Source organism: Heteronotia binoei, chromosome 21, assembly GCF_032191835.1.
Source record: "Heteronotia binoei isolate CCM8104 ecotype False Entrance Well chromosome 21, APGP_CSIRO_Hbin_v1, whole genome shotgun sequence".
Classification (NCBI taxonomy): Eukaryota; Metazoa; Chordata; class Lepidosauria; order Squamata; family Gekkonidae; genus Heteronotia; species Heteronotia binoei.
In genome coordinates this window covers 83,353,480-83,375,845 of record NC_083243.1, presented here as the reverse complement: position 1 = coordinate 83,375,845, position 22,366 = coordinate 83,353,480, and the positions used below count along the sequence as shown (strand labels likewise).

Below are 22,366 nucleotides of genomic sequence, written 5' to 3'. Positions count from 1 at the left end.
CTGCATCCCTCTTCTCTTTATAAGAACGACCTTCTGAACAGTTTATATTATAGATTCTCTGGGATAATAGTCTTGTGGTTGTCTTCCCAATATCCTCAGGCATGCCTTTCTATGAGGTGGGAGCCGTAACTGAGGATGCTTGGATATAAGCAGCTGTTGTTCTTACACAGGGTGGCATCATCAGAAGGCTTTGCTCAGATGAGCAAAACTATTGAAATGGAAGTATATCAAAAGAGGGAATTTTGCAGATATGTGGGTCCTGACCGCAGAAGAGGTATAATATGCATACACCACTTAGCTCTTGATAATGAACGTACTGCAGTGTTCTGTACCAGCTGGAGTTTTTGAGTTGTGTTCGCCATGTAAAGCGCATGACAGTAGTATAGCCTGAGGTTATCATGGCAATGAGGTCCATGTGGCCAGATCATTGGAGTCAAGACAGGGAACCATTCTCTGGGCTAAGTGACAGCCAATATTTCCTCTAAGCTGTGGAGTCTTGTGAGCAAAAATTTTACATTGTGAGCTACTGGCATTACAGTTGTGAGCTACTGCATGAATTAGCTTGCTCTGGGGCTATTTTTCCTAAGCTAAGACAGAAATGTTGGAGCCAGAGGCTAAAAAACTGTGAGCTAGCTCACACTAACTCAGCTTAGAGAGAACACTGGTGACGACAGGATAATTGTGTTTTTATGCTGCAGAATTAGCTTGCTTATCCAACAATTATATAAACCCAAGACTTGTAACTGTCTCAGCGTGTGTCCACTGAATCCCATCAAATATCATCCCAACAACACCTCTGTCTTGTCAGGATTCAGTTTAAACTTGTTTCTACTTAGCTATTTAACAACTGCAGATGGGCACTGGCTCAGCACAGCTTTATCAGCATCAAGCAGTCTAGACACAGAAATATAATGTTGGGTATTGTCAAAATACTATGAATCATTTTTCCTCAGCTTTACATACAAATTAACATAGTAGGGGAAATAGTTTACAGGGTGGGTGGGGTATTATAATGACTGTGGAGCCCAAGTGGCTCTTACAGGGCTGGTGGCACCGATAGGGGTTACTTTATTTTACTTTATTTGATTTATATCCTGCCCTCCCCACCGAAGCAGGCTTAGGGTGGCTCACAACATAAAATCACAACAAACAATTAAAATTCCACAAAATTACAAAAATTTTAAATTCCATAATTAAAACAATCCAAAAACAGTTGGTGCTTGGTTCAGACATGGGTTGCAAAAATTATTGCAGTGGGTTTAGGTTCACCCAGTGGTTGGGCATGTACCCATTCCCATTGTTGCCAGCACCTTCATCTTCATGCATCTAAAGTCCTGTTAGTCTGGCCCAAGAATTTGTGCTGTGCAAAGCAGATGGAAGCGGGGGTGTTGTTTTCTGCTTGGGCTGTACAATATGTAGGTGAGGGCAGCAGTTTCATGGATGAAGGGACTGATGATTGGGAGTATGTGTTGATCTTGCTCAGTCAACCTAATTTTTTGGTGCACGCTTGTAGGGTTGATGCTAGCAGCTGTTGACGCTGTTTCCTCTGCCTTACTAGAAAGCTATCACGGTTGGATATAATCTCAGAGTGTCTGTGAACTGGTAGCTTCAACAAAACCTGGTTAATGGTAAAGGATTTTCTCCTCAGGGTGAAATTGGACTGGGTATAAGTGGACCTAGAGATGACCATCAATGCTAGTTTGTCTGAGTAAGGAGTCTGTTTGGGATGCTTTAGGTTGACCCTGCATGGAGCAGGGGTATGGCCACTTCCAACTATGATCTACCTCTTCATTTTGGCATGCTAGATACATCTCCATCATTAGAGAATGCCAGACTAATGAGATTCTTTGCCTGTTTCTTGTGTCCACAAATGGAATAGTTCTACTGGGTTGCCCTTTTTATCAAGAGGTTCACCCTAAGTTTATCCTTCCCTTGCTTAGTAGGCATCTTGGTTGATCAGGTTTGGTATATGCTAGAGTGCTGCTTATATGAAAAACCACTGGTTTCAGCACATACTTCAAAGTTTTGTGCAGCAGTTTGTAAAATTTTCCAGATACAATACTGAAAATATATAACCAGTTTAGGGAACTTGTACTTCCACTCAAATTATAAGTTAATTTATGTGGGAGTTAATTTTAATTATTCCTTTAACCCATTGTGGTGGCTAGGAATTTTGTTGAGATTTGTGCTGATCTATGACTGTATTAATAAACACTTTAAAGCAGAACAGGTGGATGCCATGATGGCTTTGTGGTCTTAGGCCTGTTAGAATCATAGAGTTGGAAGGGACCTCCAGGGTCATCTAGTCCAACCCCCTGCACAATGCAGGAAACTCACAAATACCTCCCCCTCAATTCACAGGATTTTTATTGCTGTCAGATGGCCATCTAGCCTCTGTATAAAAACTTCCAAGGAAGGAGAGCCCACCACCTCCCGAGGAAGCCTGTTCCACTGAGGAACCGCTCTAACGGTCAGGAAGTTCTTTCTAACATTGAGCCGGAAAGTATTTTGATTTAAGTTCAACCCGTTAGTTCTGGCCCTACTTTCTGAGGCCACAGAAAACAATTCCACACCATCCTCTATATGACAGCTCTTCAAGTACTTGAAGATGGTGATCATATCACCTCTCAGCTGCCTCCTCTCCAGGATAAACATGCCCAGCTCCTTCAACCTTTCTTCATAGGACTTGGTCTCCAGACCCCTCACCATCTTCGTCGCCCTCCTCTGGACCCGTTCCAGCTTGTCTATATCCTTCTTAAAATGTGGTGCCCAAAACTGAACACAATACTCCAGGTGAGGTCTTACCAGAGCAGAGTAAAGTGATACCATCACGTGATCTGGACACTATACTTCTGTTGATACAGCCCAAAATTGCATTTGCCTTTTTAGCCACTGCATCACACCGTTGACTCATGTTCAGCGTATGATCCACTAAGACCCCTAGATCCTTTTTGCACATACCACTGCTTAGACAAGTTTCCCTCATTCTATAACCATGCATTGGATTTTTCCTACCAAAATGCAGAACTTTACATTTATCCCTGTTAAAATTCATTTTATTGGTTTTAGCCCAGTTTTCCAGCCTGTCAAGGTCATCCTGTATCCTGTTTCTGTCTTCTACTGTATTTGCAGCCTCTCCCAATTTAGTATCATCTGCAAATTTAATAAGCATTCCCTCTATTCCTTCATCCAAATCATTTATAAAGATGTTGAACAAAACAGGTCCCAGGACAGATCCTTGAGGCACTCAGCTTGTCATTCCTCTCCAAGAGGATGAGGAACCATTCAAAAGCACTCTTTGGGCGCAATCTGTCAACCAGTTACAGATCCACCTAATGGTAATAGGATCCAAACCACATTTTACCAATAGTATGTGGAACCTTATCAAAAGCCTTACTGAAATCAAGATAAACGATGTCTACAGCATTCCCCTGATCCAGCAAGGTAGTCACTTTCTCAGAAAAAGAGATTGTATGCATTTCCACCAGTGGCATCATCGGTGAAGGACTGGAACAAGCTCAGACAAGAGAAGGTGGATCCTCAAGCATTTTGTTTGTGTCAGTTCACCCTCTTGGGAGTTGGCAGTTTTCTGAAAACATGCTGTGTCCATCCAGATCTGGGCAGTCTATGTTTAACTCTTATAGAGACTGAGCTATATTTTCTATTAAAATAAAGTTTTCTGGAACTGGTATGTCAATGTCCAGGTCATTGCCTGGAAGGCAGACATCAGGTGGCAGTTTTTTAATTTGGATTCTCTGCTAAATTCTGTTAAAAATATAAATAACATATTTTAACAGATCTTTAAAACTTATTAAAGACAAGAATCATATCACAAACTGGAACGAGGGTTGAATTGTAGTCCATAGTACCAAAACTAGCACAAGTGAGACTGTTCTAGAGGAAGGGTGGGCTATAAATTGAATAAAATAAAGAAACTTCAATTCTATAGACCAATTTGACTTCTTAACCAAGACAGTAAAATCTCCACCTCATTACTAGCATCTGAACTTGGCATGCTTATAAATCAATATGTCAAAGAAGTATTGGAGATAACATACATAGGATCATGCATAGGAGCAGGGCTTTTTTGGAGCCGGAATGCACCGGAACGCTGTTCTGGCTGGCATGGGCAGCGTTCCGGCTGCCTTAGCCAGCATTCCGGCTCATCCCAGGCAGCTTCCAGGCTGGCCAGAGGTCAGGGGACCCAACTGCGTTTGCCCGGCTTTCCCTCAATCCTGTGCCAGCCGGCGGGGATCAGGGGGCCCTGCGGTGCCTCCTTGGCATTTTCCCCACCCTCTGCTGGCCTGGCAGCGGTCTGGGGGCCTTGCCACATCTCCACAGCCTTTCCCTGCTTGGCGGGGATTGGGGGGACCTGCGGTGCTTCCGCGGCTTTTTCCTACCCTCTGCTGGCCTGGCGGGGGTCGGGAGGCCCTGCTGCGCCTCTGCAGCCTTCTCACCCTCTGCCAGCCTGGTGGGGGTCCTGGAGCCCTGCCGCACCTCCGCGGCCTTTCCCTGCCCTCCACCGGCCAGCTGGGGTTGGGGGGCCCTGCAGCGCCTCCATGGCATTTTCCCCGTGCTCCGCTGGCAAGCTGCGGTCGGGGGGGGGCCCTGCCGCTCCTCCGTGGCTTTCCCTCACGTTCTGCTGTGCGGCGGGCTTCCTGTGACAAGCAGCAATTTTAAAGGTTGAATTGGTCCCATCCCTTCTCGCCCCTTTCTTTTATTTTCTTTCTGTTTCTCTCTCATTCATTTTGTCTTTCTTTTTCCCTGCTTTGTGTCCTACTCTCTCACTCTTTCTGTATTTCTTTCAGTCTTTCTGTCAATATTTCTTTTTCCCTGTTTGCCTTATTTCCCCCCTCCCCATCTCTCTTTCTCTCTCTTTCTCTCTCCTTCCTTCCTTCCTTCCTTCCTTCCTTCCTTCCTTCCTTCCTTCCTTCCTTCCTTCCTTCCTTCCTTCCTTCCTTCCTTCCTTCCCTACACCAGGGATGGCCAAACTGTGGCTCATAAGCCACATGTGGCTCTTTCACGTATATTGTGTGGCTCTTGGAACCCTCACTGTCCTGTCAGCCAATTTGGAGAAGGCATTTCTCTCTTTAAATCACTTCTCCAAGCCAGGCAGCAGCTTAGAAAATGCATTTAAAATTAAAGTTGCTTTCTTTCCACCTCTCTCTCATTTCTCCCCTCTGCTCTCAAAATCTGATGTTCATGCATTGCAGTTCTTAAACATCTGACATTTATTCTATGTGGCTTTTAAGTTTAAGCAAGTTTGGCCACCCCTGCACTACACCATGCTGAAATAGTGTGTTGGAATTTTTTTTTTCTGGGATGGCTTGGCTATATATATGGCTATATATTTGTGGACTTTTTCCAATGCTAGAAGATCTTTTTTGAGGTGTGGTGACCAGAATTGTGTACAATTCTGGTTACCACACCTCAAAAAAGATATTATAGCACTTTTGGTGATGTCAGAGGTATGGCCTAGTATGCAAATGATGGTGATGTCAGGTGTGACCTAGTATGCAAATGATGGTGATGTCAGAGGTGTGACCTCGCATACTAATGAGTTCCTGCTGGGCTTTTTCTACAAAAAAAGCCCTGCATAGGAGTATCATAAATCATTCTAAAAACAGAAGAATAGTATTGGCAGTTTCATCCTTGGATATGAATAAAGCCTTTGACCAGGTTCTGCAGGAAAAAAAGAATCTTCTACATGTGCTTAAATATATTGGGGGAAAATTGGGAGTGGGGAGCTCACAGAAGGTGAACAGGAGCCCCCCCCCCACATATTTCTTCTTTTTTCTTCCCTAGGCCTTCACATCTTTAATCTCAACACGATTTAAAGGTATGGCTAGGCCTAATTATATATAATTTCTTAGGACAAGGGCTCCTTTTTATATTAGAATTCTACTAACATGCACAGAATAAAATCCAATGCATTTTACATTTATAATACATCCAGTGTAATTGCATATAAATATATGTGGCATTCAGTTGTTTATTGTGGTTATACTGTCTACTTAGGATAAGGCTTTATGTATATTTGTTTTTTTCCTTCTTTTATGTAGTGACATGGTAAATTTATGTTGGTGAATAATGGGTCTTGTTCTGTATTCTTAGAATTATTTATTGATACAAATTTATAACTAAAATGTTTAAAAATTATTTCCTAAAGAGAAAGCATAGGAATTTTAAAAAATGTTTCCTGAAACTTGCAATTTTCTAAAGGGGGAGGCAGAATGGAAAAGAACTGTTGCTTCCCTTTATCTCCCCTAGCCTCTACATCTCTAGGCATGACTTTCTTTTCATGCGTGCCATTTTTCAATGTTTTTCTGAAGAGAGGACTTGGGAATGGTGCAGGGTTTAGTATAGATTTTTTTTAAAAAAATTATTACATTGTGTTAAATTTATTTTCCCCTAGGCTGTATTTTCCTATGCTGCTAGAGTTGCGAATCCCCAGTTGGGACAAATAATGAAAGTTAAACAACTACTGTGATGAATAAGAACATTTATTATAACCATTTAAAAACCTTCATATATTTTAATGCTCCACATTTAAAATTTTGCATAGTTCATGTTGTAATAAAGGTCCATTTTAAATATCCATTCATGTATTTTAATACTTCATATTATAAATTTTGCATACTTCATGTTGTAACAGAGGTCCAGTATTGACATTCCCATATTGCAAAAAAAGTCTATGAGCACCCGGATATAGACCCGTTTAATCAGTAGACTTCTTCAGGAGTAATGCCTTTCTATGTTTTTTCAGGTTTATCAGCAACTAGTACAACCAAATGTTCATATTCTTCTTACTACATCTTTTCCCTCATTCTGGAATAAACCAAAATAATGATAGCAAAAGATAGCACAAAGCTGAATGGAATTAAAAATTCTAAAGTTTTTATTTCAGTTAAAAACTTACCACTCCAAGACACTTAAGTGTGTATATTTTATATAGGAGCTAGAGCCAGTTCAAACTGATTTATTTAACCAGATGCGTCAGGAGATCTCCTGGTTTGGAAACCCCCCCACTTCAGGGTTATCAGAAAGTGGAGGGGGGGCGTTGAATGTCCTCTGGGCACTCCATTATACTCTATAGAGACCAGTCCTCGTAGAGCAGGAGTGGCTGCACTTGCTTAATGTAAGAGCCACAAAAAATAAACATAAGCTGTTTGAGAGTCGCAATACATGAACAAATATTATTCACAAGTCTTTATTAAAACTTTTAATATTTTATTTGCACAGAAAGATTAAATACATATGTATGTACTTTACAACATGACCATGCTAGTAGGAGACTTTTTAAAAAACAAAAGTTAGGAATAACTGTCTCCATAAAACCAACATAGGAAAAGGCCAGGGAATTATTTTTCAACACCAGTGGGAGAAGGAAACACACATGTACCATATGACTACTATTTGCATCCTTATACATTTCTCTTTGCCTTGACACCAAGATTAGTAAATATGGGTCCTATAAGAGTTATGTAACTGAGGGGGAACCTTGCGCTGCCCTCTTAAATTCCATCCCTACTTCCAGTAGCTACCTCAGCTCTTGCACTTTTTACCTGCTCTAGGTCTTTGGGTGACTTCTGTACAAGGCTGCCTGTTTCCCCCTCCTTGCCCACTTTGCACGTAGTGGAAATAGTTGTCTACCTATGGATCAGCACTCAGAAGCTGACTGAGGTCCTAATGCTAAGCATGCTTACTTGGGAGTAAGCCTGCATTAGGCTACTCCTTGATCTCTGGGAGCTGCACAGTATGTGTGAAAGAGCTGCATGTGGATCCTGAGCTGCAATTTGGCCTCCCTTGCCATAGGGTATAATAGAGAATCAATCTGTGGTATCTGAGGCTGCGGGGGGGCTGTTGTTTGAGGTGGAGCCACCAAATTGTCAGCATAGCTTGTGGTGCCTCTCCTAAAATTTTTTTCAAAAAGATCGGGCCAGGGGGCCAGTTCTGTGAGCCCCAAAAGAAGGTGCCCCATCCTCCATTGTTTCCAATGAAGAGAAGGCATTTAAAAGAAGTGTGGTGGGGGGGCGGAGCGTCGCGGCTTAATGGCAGACGCTATTTAGGTGTGCTCCGACCACCTCCTTCCATTTATCACTGATTTGAGACATCAAAAGAACCCCGATGCCCATAAAATCAAAAGGAAAAATGGGGCGAACAAAGAAGAAACTAGATTTGAAAAGCAAAAGCCCGGTTCTTGCGTTCTTTTCGCCAGAAAATTCTTCAAAAGCGAGTGGCCTATTCCCGCGCTCTCCGAACGGCTCCAATATGGCGCCCAGCCCAAACGAGCCGCAAAACAACGAAGCTGCTGATCCCGCTCATGGCGAAGGCAGACCGATTAACACAACAGACCTTGAACTCCTACGGCGAGATATCTGTAAATACTTCAACGAGGCAATTGCGGACCACCTCAAACCCCTCCAAGAGAAGCTCAACGAGCCGACAGATGACCTCACCACAACCGCAAGTATTGCAGAGCGCGCGGCCGAACTAAGCTTATCCCTTAAAGGGGACATGACTGTCAGAAAAGAAAACGAAAATAGGCTGCAAAACAGAATAACTTTTCTAGAAAATAAATGGCGTGCCTTAAATATTAAATTAAGAGGCTCTGAGGAGGGGGCGGAAGGGAAGCAGGACCCCCTAATTTTTGTGGCAGAATGGCTACAAGAAAAACTTTCATTAGCTGACAACGTAGCGTCCCATATCACTAAAGTCCAACGCCTGGGGGCATTCTCATCGCAGCGTCGAAACTATGCCAGGGACATCTTAGTGCAATTTGCCAACGCAAGAATTAGAGATCTCATCTTACAAAAAGCCAGACAAGGAAAAGAGCTGATACATAATGGAAAGAAGATCCTACTTCTCCTAGATCTCTCACCAGAGACACTGGAAAAGAGGAGAAAGCTGAATCCTATTACCAAGAAGCTCCATATAAATAACATCAGATTTAGATGGAGCCCGTCTTCGGACCTCATTCTTTTCAAAAATGGCGCTCTCTACAGAGCACACGATGCAGTCACGGGTCTGAAGCTGCTGAACTCTCTCTCCATAAAATGCTCAGCAGAAGAAGAGGAGGAACTACGTAAAAACTTTAACAATACAGAGACCATGGAGGAAGCATCTGAATCTACGTGAGCAATACTTGTAACTAGCTCACAATCCTATATGCTCAGTTGATTACTTCCTTGCTAGTTTAGAAGCAGCCTCAACATTGACAGTGTATATTTCTTCTATGAGAACACTTTGCTGAATACAACTTCAAGACTTCCTTCAAGATTGACTGAATGATTCCTTGCATGTACAACCCTCCATCTGCATCATTAATTAATGAATCTCAGCCACCAAATTTGTACCTGACTGGTATTTTAAGCAGCTTATTGGATACCAACTAGATATACTTAGCACTTCCTTTGCAAGGATCTCACCTTAACTGAACTACTTATATTCCTAGCTCACTATGAAATATTTTGAACACTCATATGTTTATGCAACTGAACAAAGGCAATTAGTGTGCTAGAAATTATAATTTTTTCTTTTCTCATTGGGGGGGATGAGTTTGATAATCAGCAGACAGTCATTTAAAGTTAAAGTCTAGATGAGTGTGGTCTTTAATCTGATAGTTGCATTTTAAACAAGAAGGAAGTAATGAAATTTGTTTAATCTTACTAAAGGTTAAGAATTTGAATTGTTGTTTAAGATTCAAGAACTAGAAAACTACCTTTACTATAGCCAGCAAAATTTGGATTGATAAGCGTTAAACTTCTTAGTTAAAATTTGTAGGTGCTGCTAACTTATTTATTCCAGGTCATGTATTCATATTGCTTTTCCCTCTCTGTATTATTGCTTCTTCTACTGTGGTGATACACAGACTTGCTAAATATGTTAAAATACTAAAGACACTACATCTGAACCAGAATGGGAATCTGGTATAGACTCAAAACTGGTAGGTGCATTACAGGTAAATGGGAAGAAATGAAATTTGTTCAATACCCTTGGGTAAATGTTAAGAACGCTAATTGTGGTTTAAAACTTAATATCTTGAAGACTTTTTTTGCTATAGCCAACAAGTTTGGGTTGGCAACTGTTCAACTTCTTAGTTAAGAATGTTAGTGCTATCCACTTACCCATACCAGGTTATTTACTCATATCTCCCTTCTCTCCCATTCTTGTTTTATTGCTTTCACTGTTGTGTTGAGACAGAGAATTATTAAATATGCATGAATACCAATGGCAATGCATTTAAATCGGTATAAGAAATACTGGATTTAGTAGCTTTATTGTTGGGACATACAGAAGACTTTACAAAAGAGGTTCTTTTTACTAACGCTAATATTTAAAAGGGAAGGAGGTGGTACTGGAGGTTCAGTACTGTAATTAAAGTTTTAGCCCTCTTAGGAGTGATAGGTAAGTTTCCAAGTAGGGAAACCCAAGGTTTGTTCCCTTGCTTTCTACCTTGTAGATAGCGGTGAAACTTTGCCCAAGTTTGGGTATTTAGTTGGTGTGTTTTTGTCTGGTTTTTTTTTTTAAGCTCTTTTACTTTATTCATTTGTTTTATGATTTTGGGGGTTTCTTCTGGCCCATTAGAGTGAGTGTCCCTATCTATCTCTTCTTCTTGCACATTAGGTATCCCATTATAACCTACTTAGGGAGTGCTAAAGGGTGTAGCAACTCTTATTGTTGTGCCTGGGTTAACATACGGCTCTGTTTTAACAATACCACATATTTATTCCTTATTGACCTCTTTTTAGAATACTCATGATGACTAATAATTTAAAACTTTTAACGTGGAATTGTAGGGGCTTTAAAAACCCAATAAAGTGTACACGCATTGCCAACACTCTAACTAAAGAACGCCCACACATAGTCTGCTTACAGGAAACACACGTAAAAAAGAATTCTTCCTTCGGCTTGCACTCCAAATGGTTTAACCAAATCTTTCATGCGCCAGGGTCGTCAAAAGCAAGAGGGGTGGCAATCCTGATAGCTAAGGTGACGGCCTTTACTGTACAAGATACAAAGCAAGACCCCAACGGCCGTTACATTTTTGTAAAAGGCATATTGAATGACAAACCCATTACGATCGCTTCCATCTATGCTCCCAACAGCAGTCAATTAACCTTCTTAAGGGAAGCTCTTGTTGAATTAATGGATTTCAAAACTGGCGAAGTCATTGTGGGTGGGGACCTTAACTATATCATGGACTCGGGTCTAGATAGATCAGGAGTCAGAAGTATTTACCCCAAGCCAACGGGCCTGAGCAAACTTTTATCTTCTTTAAACCTGATAGATACATGGAGAACATTAAATCAAAAAGTTCGCCACTATACCTATTTTTCACAAGTACACTACATACTCCAGAATTGATTACTTTCTAACCTCCCCGGCCCTCCTTGCACATGCTCACACTGCAACAATTGGAACTAGAACTATCTCGGACCATTCATGGGTGGCGCTGGAGCTAACTGTAAAAGACGCGGACACTAAAAGCCCATCCTGGACCCTAAACAAATTACTATTAACAAAAGACAACATATGTGAGGAAATCAATAAAAAAATTCTTGAATACTTCCATTACAATAATAACTGCGGATCTCCCCAACATATTATTTGGGATGCCTTTAAGGCAGTTCTTAGAGGCAATCTCATCTCTCTAGCATCCCTTTGCCACAAAAATAAGGCCAAAGTCTCCCAAGAAATTAAATCTAAAATTGCAGAATTAGAGAAAAAACACATGAAATATGGTGGGAAAATTTTTTTAAAGAAGCTTACATTGGAAAGAAACAAATTGGAACTAATTGAGACCTCAGATGTTCAAAAGAAATTACTTTATTTAAAGCAACGTTACACAACTAGAACTACTAAATCTCTAAAACTACTAAAATACAGAATACAACAACATAGAGCCAAAACACTGATCCCGTCAGTGAGAACACCCCAAGGTGAACTGCACATCCAACCACAGAAAATTGTCAAGGTCTTCCAGGATTACTATTCATCACTATATAAATCTTCTTTAGGCAGAGATCTAGATTTCAAAGAATATCTGAGGAGCTTGAATTTCGACAGAAAGCTCTCGCAAAATGACGTAGAGTTCCTGGATCAACCTATCACTGAACAGGAAATTAGGGAAATATTAAATTCTATTAAGAGCAACAAAGCAGTCGGTAATGATGGCTTCCCAATAGAATTTTACAAAAAATTTAGCTCTAGCTTACTGACCCCTTTAGCTACTACTTGTAATTCAGCGATGAATGAAGGGATCATTCCTGAAACGTGGAAAGACTCCAAATTAATAGTTATACACAAGGAAGGCAAAGATAAACAAGATCCTAGATCTTATAGACCTATATCGCTTCTCAACCACGACTTTAAAATCTTTTCCACGGTTTTAGCTCAGAGACTAAATAAAATCATAGAGACATATGTCCACTCAGACCAATCAGGTTTCATTCCGGGCCGCACCATTTCAGGCAACATCAGAAGAACTTTAAACCTTATTCACTTTGGCAAAATGACAAAACTTCCATCCCTTATTTTGTCATTAGACGCGGAAAAAGCTTTCGACAGATTGGAAATCCCCTACCTAAAAGCGGTATTAGAACATATGGGCTTTGGGCAATACTTTAGGAATTCTATTGCAGCCATCTACAACTCCCCAAAAACGCAATTAAACATCAACAACTTAAAATCTGAAATCGTCACCTTGTCCAGAGGAACCCGACAAGGTTGTCCCCTTTCCCCTATTCTGTTCGCATTATCACTCGAACCACTAGCCCATATAGTGAGATCAGACTCAGAAATTAAGGGAATTATAGTAAAGGGAATTCCTCACAAGATTAGTTTGTTTGCCGACGACACGGTTATTTACTTAAGTAACCCACTCTCCTCACTAACCAAATTGATGAAAATAATAAACACCTTTGGTAAATTTTCTGGATTTGCGATCAACATAACCAAATCAGAAATCTTCCCGATTAACATATCCTCAAAGTTACAAGAGATCATGGACAATTCCCGTTCACATGGGTCAAGTCAACATGGCGCCATTTAGGAATATATATCCCCTTAGATCTTTCTAATTTATTTGCTGCTAATTACAAACAACTATTCAAAACAACTAAGACGTACCTGAGCACTTGGATGAAGCTCCAGTTTAACCTGTTGGAAAAGGTGGATCTACTAAAAACTTTTATTTTGCCCAAATTCCTCTTCTTATTTCAAAACCTGCCGATCCCCATTTCAAAATCAGATATGAAAGCATGGCAACAATGTATAACATCATTTTTATGGCAAAATAAAAAACCAAGGATCTCGTATTACCTATTGGCCAAACCAAATATCAAAGGGGGCTTAGGAGCACCGATCCTTGAAAAGTACTACATGGCGGCTCAATTGCGAAATATCCTATTATACACCAATAAGGTTTGTTCATTTCCATGGTTGCAAATTGAGGCAGCAAGTATTTCCCCTATTAATCTAAACGAGTTTGTGTGGGTGAACGCGACAGAAAGAAAATTAAAATGAATAACCCTTTTCTACAGTGTACCCTAGCCATATGGGATAAATGTAGAGCCCTAGTAATCCAACCTTCAACTCCAATCATGGCTTTTCTAGGGCAATCCTGGTTCCCCCCAGGGGAAGTTCACACAAATTTTCGTATTTGGAGAAAGGAAAAAATTCTTAGGATATCTGATGTTAGCTCTAAAGGGAAACTGCTTACACACAACCAACTCGAGACTAAATTTAAAGTTGAAATTCCGTGGTATGAATATCACCAACTATACCACGCTTTGAACAAAATAATTCCGGTGATGCAAACTACTAACCAACTCAATGACTTTGAAAAATTAATTTATCAAGAGAGCTCATGCATGAGGGGCATAATATCTAAATTATACTGGTTATTAAACCAAAAAAATTGGCTACAAACCTCTACCCAGCAAAATGCGTGGGTTAGAGACTGCGGAACACAAAGGTCGGAAGACCAATGGGAGGCTATATGGTCATCACCCTTATGTAAATCCAAATGCTCGAACTTCAAATTATTGCAATTCAAACTAATTTCAAGGTGGTATTTGACCCCTCAAGTTTTGAGCTATTCACACAAAACTGCAAATCCGTTGTGTTGGAAAGGTTGTGGTGGTGTAGGTTCCTTTTTACACTGCTGGTGGTCATGTCAAAAAGTTCAAGCATTTTGGAATAGCATAATCACTACTATTGAAAGTATTGTAAAGGAAATTATTCCTCGCATGGCAGAAACAATCCTACTTAACCTTGGTTTTAAAAACAGTTTTTCTAAGCTAAAATCAGATCTTATCTCCCTACTTTTATTAGCAGGCAAATTACTACTAGCAAAATATTGGAAATCATTAAAAGTACCATCATTAACCCTTTGGTTTCATAAAGTATGGGAAATCATAATCCAAGACAAAATTGCTTCACAACTCTGTGTTGCAGACAATCCAAAGATGGGTGATTACTTTGTGGAGAAATGGTTTCCTTTTTTGGACTTTGTTAACAAAAATAATGCAAAGAAATGCAAAATGCCAAAGAAATACTTGAATTTTATTTTATACTGACAGGCACGTTGTTACCGAGGTTGAGCATAATGGGTATTTAACCTATCTGTAAGAGAAGGAGTAGTCCCCTCCCTTCCTGCCCCTTTCTTCTTCCCTCCCCCCCATCCCCTCCCCCCCTTCACCCCCCTTTTTTTTCTTTTTCTCTCTTCTGTGTGTATGTGTGGGTGGGTGGGTATGTGTACGAGTTTTTGGGTTTGTGTTGATTGTTTAGTATATAGATGTATACCTAGAGTTATTTTTCAGATATTGTACATTTAACAAATACGGAGAACTAATTTTGTATTAACAATGTATGATTGTAAGGTATACAATATTTGTCGTTATGATAAAATAATAAACTTTAAGTTATAAAAAAAAAAGAAGTGTGGTTCTTTTAAATGTGATGGCCAGAACCTCCTTCTGAGTTCAGTTGTGTTTGTCACAACCTTGCTCCTGGCTCCACCCTGAGCCCCTAGATATTTCCTGAGTTGGACCAGGCAACCCTATGCATTACATCAAATGAGCATTAAACCTGAATGTACAAGAACCTAATGTATTGCTGGCATTGCAAGCTTTGTTCCTCCCATCTCTGTCTCATATCTGATAATGGATTCATGGTTTAAAATTCATTCTGGTTACCAATGACTTAACTTGATTTACTTTCCCCTCAACAGGCTGTGATTTTAAATCAGAATAGGTGTAGATTCTGTGCCAGAAGTTGTTCCAGTTAAGACACATGCTTGCATGAATGTGTCACAAGTTAACTCCAATAACTTGTGACGAAAACTTCTATCACACTTGTGTGGGAGGGAGGTTCCTGTATAGATCTAGTAACAAGCCAAAGTTATGCAAACTTGGGCTTAATCTCCTTCTCTTGACATTTGAATTGTACTCAGGAGAGTCCTGAATTGAACTTTCCTAATTTTATCATCTTTTTCTCTGTTGTGAGCAATAGTTGAGGATGCCCTGATATCACTAACCACTTAGAATTCAAAAATAAAGAGACACAGTAACCTGATGATTAAGTGTTAGTTTTTATGATGTTCCAGAAACACCCTAAGTACTACATATTTCTGAAACAGCGACTATAAATAGAATCTGTAGTTCTTTCTGTCTCTTCTTTATATGGTCATCCAAAATCAATGCAATCCAACATGAAAAATAATTATTATGATTGTTGCAGACAGGTTTAAGGTTTAAGGCAGGGATGTCGAACTCATTTGTATGAGGGTCAGATTTGACATAAATGAGACCTTGTCGGCCCCGGTCATGTGTGTCATAAAATGTAATCCCAGGTAGTGAACATATAAACTGTATAAAAGGAGCACAGACAAACACATTTTTTTTACTTAAAACATTAGCACTCTTGCAATATTTTGTTTTACAGTCTGATAAATGTCATCTCTTGCTATGAATTACTGCATTGAAAACTGCAGACAGTGTCTGTGCTGTACCAATCTTGAATATGCTGTTCAAATGTGCACATCTATAAGTTGCAAACCTACTTTTGATTTATTGACATTCATTAGAAAGATCTTATGGTCAATGCTTTGAGCCTCAGACCCAGAGGAAAGCATGAAGCAGCTGGGCATTGTGAGCTTTTGTACATAAGTTGCTTCATGTGCTGGTCAAGATTATGCAAAGGCACCATGGCACAGACTGAGGGCTATGTGTTTGTCTGCAAAACTATAGTCTTCTTCAGAAAAATAATACAATTCCTATGTGGCAGTGCAAGACAGAGACAGCCATGTACAATAGTCAGTATCAGCCTACTATCTGGGAAGTCTAAAATCAAGATCCCCAATCAAAGAAAAATGTGAAAGAAAAATCAGTGGAAATTTGCTGAGTAAACCTGGGCTGGACACACACACACACACACTCAGCCTAATGCTAGCTTGTTGTTATTTCACATACTTTCCTATTGAGAAAGACTGGAGGGCATGAATACAATAAAAAAGATGAGGAGAACCCAGCTGCACCATAACAAGCCCAACAAATCTCCCTCCCTCTCTCTCTATGTAGCAAGGCAAAAAGCTCATACCTTCAATAAAACATTGCTAGTCTTAAAAGTGCTCTTCGTATTTCTCCCAATGGCGAGGACTGGGTAAAGGAAGCTCTGGCTCTTTCCTTCCTTCCCCCAGAGGACAAGGAGAGGGAGAAGCCTCAGCCAGGAAGGAAGAGTGACTTGGCTCAGTAGCTCTACAGGGTGATTAATTGAGTCTGGCAAACTTAATAACCCAGCAGAGCTATAGAGCCAGGCTCTTTCATTGGTTGAGGCTCCTCCTCTCTCTTCCTCCCTTTGGGAAAAGGGAGGGGGAGAAGGAAGGAGCCAAGAAAGGCTGCTTTGCTGGCTGGCTGATCACTGGGGAGAAACACAATATGGCAACTGAACATAGCAGGCAAGGGAGAATGAAGCTGGAGGGCCTGATTGGAGCCCTCTGTGAGCCGGATCCGGCTGCATGTTTGACACCCCTGGTTTAAGGTTTATTGGATTTATATCCTGCCCTCCTTGCTGAAGCAGGCTCAGGGCAGCTCACAACCAGTAAAATCAAAATAATTCACTCACATTACTTACATCATAAATTAAAATTTAAACCGTTAAAGCAGTCTGGTGCTAATATCATTTGATATTGTTTCATTTCAGATGGCGTTTATTATGTATTTGGTGTCATTACCTACTACCATATCAGTCATATATTGGGTTTTTTAAAATCTCATTACTAGGCTTCCCAAACCTCCCGCTCTGGCGGGAGACTTCTGGGTTCGCAGCCTCATCTCCCGTTCTTCAAAACTCTGGAAGCGGGGGTGGGGGGTGGAGGGGGGGAGAACATACCTTTAGGCTTCATGTTGTAGAGCTCCTGAGCCATTTGCAAAATGTCTGCCCCTTTAAGTCTGGGCAGGAAGCAGAAAGGGCTTCTGAGAACGGCCCCTCCCTTTCTTTTGCTTTCGTTTTCACAGGAAGTAGAGTTGTCCGGAGGACGATCTGGTAAGTGTGTGTGTGTGAGAGGGAGGGGGCAGGGGATTCCCTAGTTTGGAGGCCCTCCCCCCCTTTAGAAAGCATGGGGGGGAGGGAAATGTCTACTAGGCACTCTGTTATTCCCTATGGAGAACGATTCCCATAGGGAATAATAGGAAATTGATCCGTGGGTATTGGGGGCTCTGGGGGGGCTATTTTTTGAGGTAGAGGCACCAAATTTTTAGTATAGCATCTAGTGCCTCTCCCCAAAATACCCCCCAAGTTTCAAAACGATTGGACCAGAGGGTCCAATTCTATGAGCCCCAAAATATGGTGCCCCTATCCTTAATTATTTCCTATGGAAGAAAGGCATTTTAAAAGGTGTGCTGTCTCTTTAAATGTGATGGCAAGAACTCCCTTGGAGTTCAATTATGCTTGCCACATCCTTGTTCTTGGCTCCACCCCCAATGTCTCCTGGCTCCACCCCCAAAGTCCCCAGATTTTTCTTTAATTGGACTTGGCAACCCTACTCATTACATATGCGATTATGCTAAACCAACTCTCACTGGGTATAGCTATACATCCACAGTATTCCAATATATTTCTCTTTTAGAACAGTGTATCAGAATAACATGTTTCTTTTGTATTGACATACTCAAATAAGGGATTTGGACTGTTTATCTCATTACATATACTAACCCAACTTCCACTATATTTTACTGTACCCTTTTTTTCTAATAGCAAACTAGAATGTATTGCTTTTTTAGAACAGTGTAACAGAATATTGGGGTTTTTTTTAATTTACATACTCAAATAAGGGATATTGGCTGTTTATCCTATTACATATACAAACCGATCTTTCACTGTATTTTAATGTATTCTTTTTTTCTAATGGCAAACTATAATGATGTTATAACTTCTTGAGAAACTAATGACCTCTATTTAAACCCACAACTAACAAAGCCAGAATGATACCCAGATTTATGACACTTCACACCTACAACATCTATCTGTTGTTTCAGCCCAGTTTACAATACTAATAAACACAGACCCCAATTTGTGATTCTTTTAATCTGCTAAAAACATTTCCATGACTCTATATACCAACTCACTACCTACTTTGTATTTAGGACTGCTTGCCATTCCATTTTTGTCTGATGAAGTCTGCTTAGAGCATACGAAAGCTTATATTCTGAATAAATCTTAGCTGGTCTTAAAGGTGCTACTTGTCTACTGCTTTGTTCTATACCTATAACAGGTTCACGTACTTACAAATTCAGGAAAGGTTTAAGGTCAACAAAAGATCTTTTGATTTTGAATACTCAGAGTCTAAATTTGAAAAAAAAATGCCAATAAAGGTGACTGAAAAAGAACTGTACAACCTGTACATAATATCATCAAATCTTATAGGTAACATGTCTATGGGATTTAAAATTGTTCCATTTCTGGGGAGTTGGTTACCACAGAGTGCCTCAAATATAGGAAACAGTTAAGATATCTATGTTTTCTGTTCTATTTGTCTGCTGACTCTTATTGATGGTATATTTGCCCTGTGGGTTTATGAAGGAATAGAAGGAACTGTTTTAAGAGGCTGTACAAAACTGTGTATATGCATGGACATATGCATATACATATGGTGGAATAGTTTCTGCATAATGGGAAAATATGACATTGAATGTAGTTTGATGGACTAGGGGCTAGTTTATAGGAAAGCTTGCTGTGGTACAAAGTTTACATAGGAAACTATGACTTCATTCCTTGGCTGTATGTTTCTGAGCATTGGCTCCCTGCCTATAACATGGAGATAGTATTGGCTTGTCTTTCAGGGTTGGTGTAAGAACTAATAAGATGTCTCTAAGAGCCAATTTGAAAAAGCAAATTTGGTAAATGTAACACTCTTAAGTTAAAAAGTGTCATCATTTTGGTTTCCTATCCCTAAAAATTTCTAAAATGATCACACATGAAAGAAATTACATAAACTTTTATCTATTGCAGAAAGTCCCCCCCCCCCCCTAGTTTGCTTAAAGATATGTTGCAAAATGCAAGGAGCATTTTACTTCAGTTATTCATTATGTCAAGATATATTTTTAAAGGGGGGGGGGAATCATCAGATTTACTCGTATTGAAATTCTTTGGATGTCTTTCAATCCCAGTTTGTAAAGATGAAAAATGATTCAGTTAGAACAGGAGAGCAAGTATTTTATTTAAGTTTTAATTTATTTATGTTTTAATTAATAAGCTTTCATGTACTGTTGTTTGTTTCTGTAGCCTCTGCTTAAATGGAAGCCACCTCTGAGAGCTGGTTGGTCTCTACTGACGTAGGCTTTGTATAGCAATTGCATCGCCCCAGGAGATTACAATGAGTGGAGGAGGGGAACAGCCGGATATTCTTAGTGCGGGAATATTGGTGAAAGAAAGATGGAAAGTGGTGAGTATATCTCCATTTTAAAAGTATGTTCTGTCAGATCTATGGTTGAGGTGGTGGAGATCCAACTCCATTGGCCTCCCCTGCCTCACTCTGGTGGCATCTATGTGGTGCTGTTTGTTATTCTCTGCCACCTGCCCAATCTGGTTCCATCTATGGGAATGCATACTCAAAATTCTGTGGTGGCCACTTACTGACTGTCCCTGACTGCCATCTAATATACTATTCGATACATCTAATATACTAGTTGATGTATAGGTTTTAATTGTTTTAACGTATTGTATTTACTTGTTGTAACTCACCCTGAACGCCACTAGGAATTCATTTAAATTAATTAATTAAATAAATGTTGTTGGTTAGCTTTGTAAGCTAGTCCTTAAAGAGGTAGTAGCTGCCTGCTCACCTACACATAGCTATGTTAATTCTTTCTGGGCATGATTACGGTCTCAAAATTAAAGAACAGTTTCACTTTACTAATCTTTTTCAGGATGCAGCTTCCCATGGGCAATCCTTTGTGCTATAGGTGGTTAAGTATGTGATTATTTGGTTTTTTATGGATGGGCTCAGGTCAAATCTGTTAAAAAAGAATTTCCCCCTTCGTACTACATTAACAGAAATTTCTGTTTAGAAGTGGTTGTATATTTCATTCCCACATAATGAATGAGAAGTGGCCTGACAGCTGGGAGCAGGGAAATAATATTCTTGCTATGTCTTGCCAGGTTCTTGTTTTGGGCAGGACAGCTCCTGCCACTGGCTGGCTATTCCTGCCTCCTTTCAGCTGGGTGGTGGGAGAAAAATGAGGGAGGGGGGAAGGTGATTTACAGCATCCTGACGTGATAATGTCACTCCCAGCATGACCAGAAGTGACATCATCATGTGCCAGAAGTACTCTGGCATACAGTCAAAACTGTGTTTAAAACATAGTATTTGGCTATCAGTCAAGCCTTTAATGGCATACAGAGTGAACTAAGACAAAGTATGTTGTCAGAATAAGAGGGAGGAAAAAAGAGCTATACAGTTAAATATAATCATCACTGTGTCTTGTCTTGATGGATCTTTATGGCACATCGAAGAAATTAAGCAAACTTCTGTTATGCCAGGAAAAACATCATTCAAAATATATTGGACCTTAATCCTGTCTTTTTTTCAAAAATAGGGTCAATACAATTAAATCAAATGTTTACATAAAGGGCAATAAAAGAGGGTGTGTGGGGTTGTTTAAATACACTTTAACTTACATAAGCAAAGTCTAGCAGAGTAGACTGCCTTTTGGAATCTACCATATAGAACTGCTGATGGCTAAGGAAAGGGCTCTACGCTGGTGAGGATTTTGCAGAGAATAAAAATATGGAGCCATATGGCCTACATTGAATTAAATTCCTAAACTCAGAGGAGAACAAGTTTTGTTAGCAGCATTGTAAAGATTTTGTAATTTAGTATCTAAAACTCTTATGTTTTATCATTCAAAATGCCTCCACTTGCTAGAGCAAGGGTGTCAGATGTGCGGCCCAGGGGCTGAATTAGGCTCTTGGAGGGCTCCTATCAGGCCCGAGCAACTGGCTGTCATCTGCTTCCTTCTCCCTCTCTCTTGCTTCCTTCTGCATAACAGATTGCTTTGCAAGGCTTGCTTGATCACATAGGAGTTACAGAGCAACACCTCTATTTTCTCAACACCTCTATTCTTTCTTCTTATCCAAGGGAGATTCCTCCCTTGGATAGGAAGAGGGAACGGCAGAGATTGTTTTTTCCAGTTTCTCTCAATCGCACAATAGAGCTACTGAGTCAGGCCTCTCTTCCTTCCCCCTTCTGGTTTCCTGTGGAAGGAAGGAAGGAAAAAGCCAGAGCTTCTTTTGCGAAGTTCCCTGGATCCCATGGGAGAGATACAAATAAAGCACCTTTAATACCAACAAGTGCTAATGTTTTAAGCATGTTTTAAGAGTTTAAAAAAAAATAAATTGTGTTTATCCGTGTCCTTTATAAAGTTTATATATCTGCTACCTAATCTTAAATAGGTATATGCATGGCCTGGCCCAACCTGATATCGCCCAGCCCAACAAGGTCTCAGTTATATCAGATCCTGCCCTCATAACAAATGATGTTGAACATATTTGTTATGAGGACAGGATCTGATATAACTAAGACCTTGTTGTCAGGTTGGGCCGAGCCATGTCGGGCCAGGCCATACGTATACCTATTTAAGATTAGGTATCTAGAACATAAAAAGTGAGCATAAGAATCTGATACAACTGTGCTAGAGCATAAGAAGTGAGTCTAAACATAAACGAGTAGTGCTGATCTTTTCCTCAGTGCAGGCTAGCCAATTTGAAGATCTAGATCAGGGGTGTTGAACATGCAGTTTGGGAGCCAAATCAGGTCCCCAGAGGGCTCCTATCAAGCCCCCGAACAACTGGCTGTCATCTGCTT

General features: G+C 40.2%; 1 protein-coding gene across 2 annotated transcripts in view; it reads left to right on the top strand.

Annotated features, from left to right (window-relative positions):
- Positions 1–22,366, top strand: part of TTBK2 (tau tubulin kinase 2) — a 156,198-nt gene that overhangs the window by 14,938 nt on the left and 118,894 nt on the right. For both annotated transcript variants that reach the window (XM_060261419.1, XM_060261418.1), the window contains exon 2: positions 19,786–19,945. In XM_060261419.1, coding sequence (XP_060117402.1) covers positions 19,877–19,945 — 69 coding nt within the window. In that variant the 5' untranslated portion in view covers positions 19,786–19,876. The remainder of the gene's footprint in view (positions 1–19,785; positions 19,946–22,366) is intronic.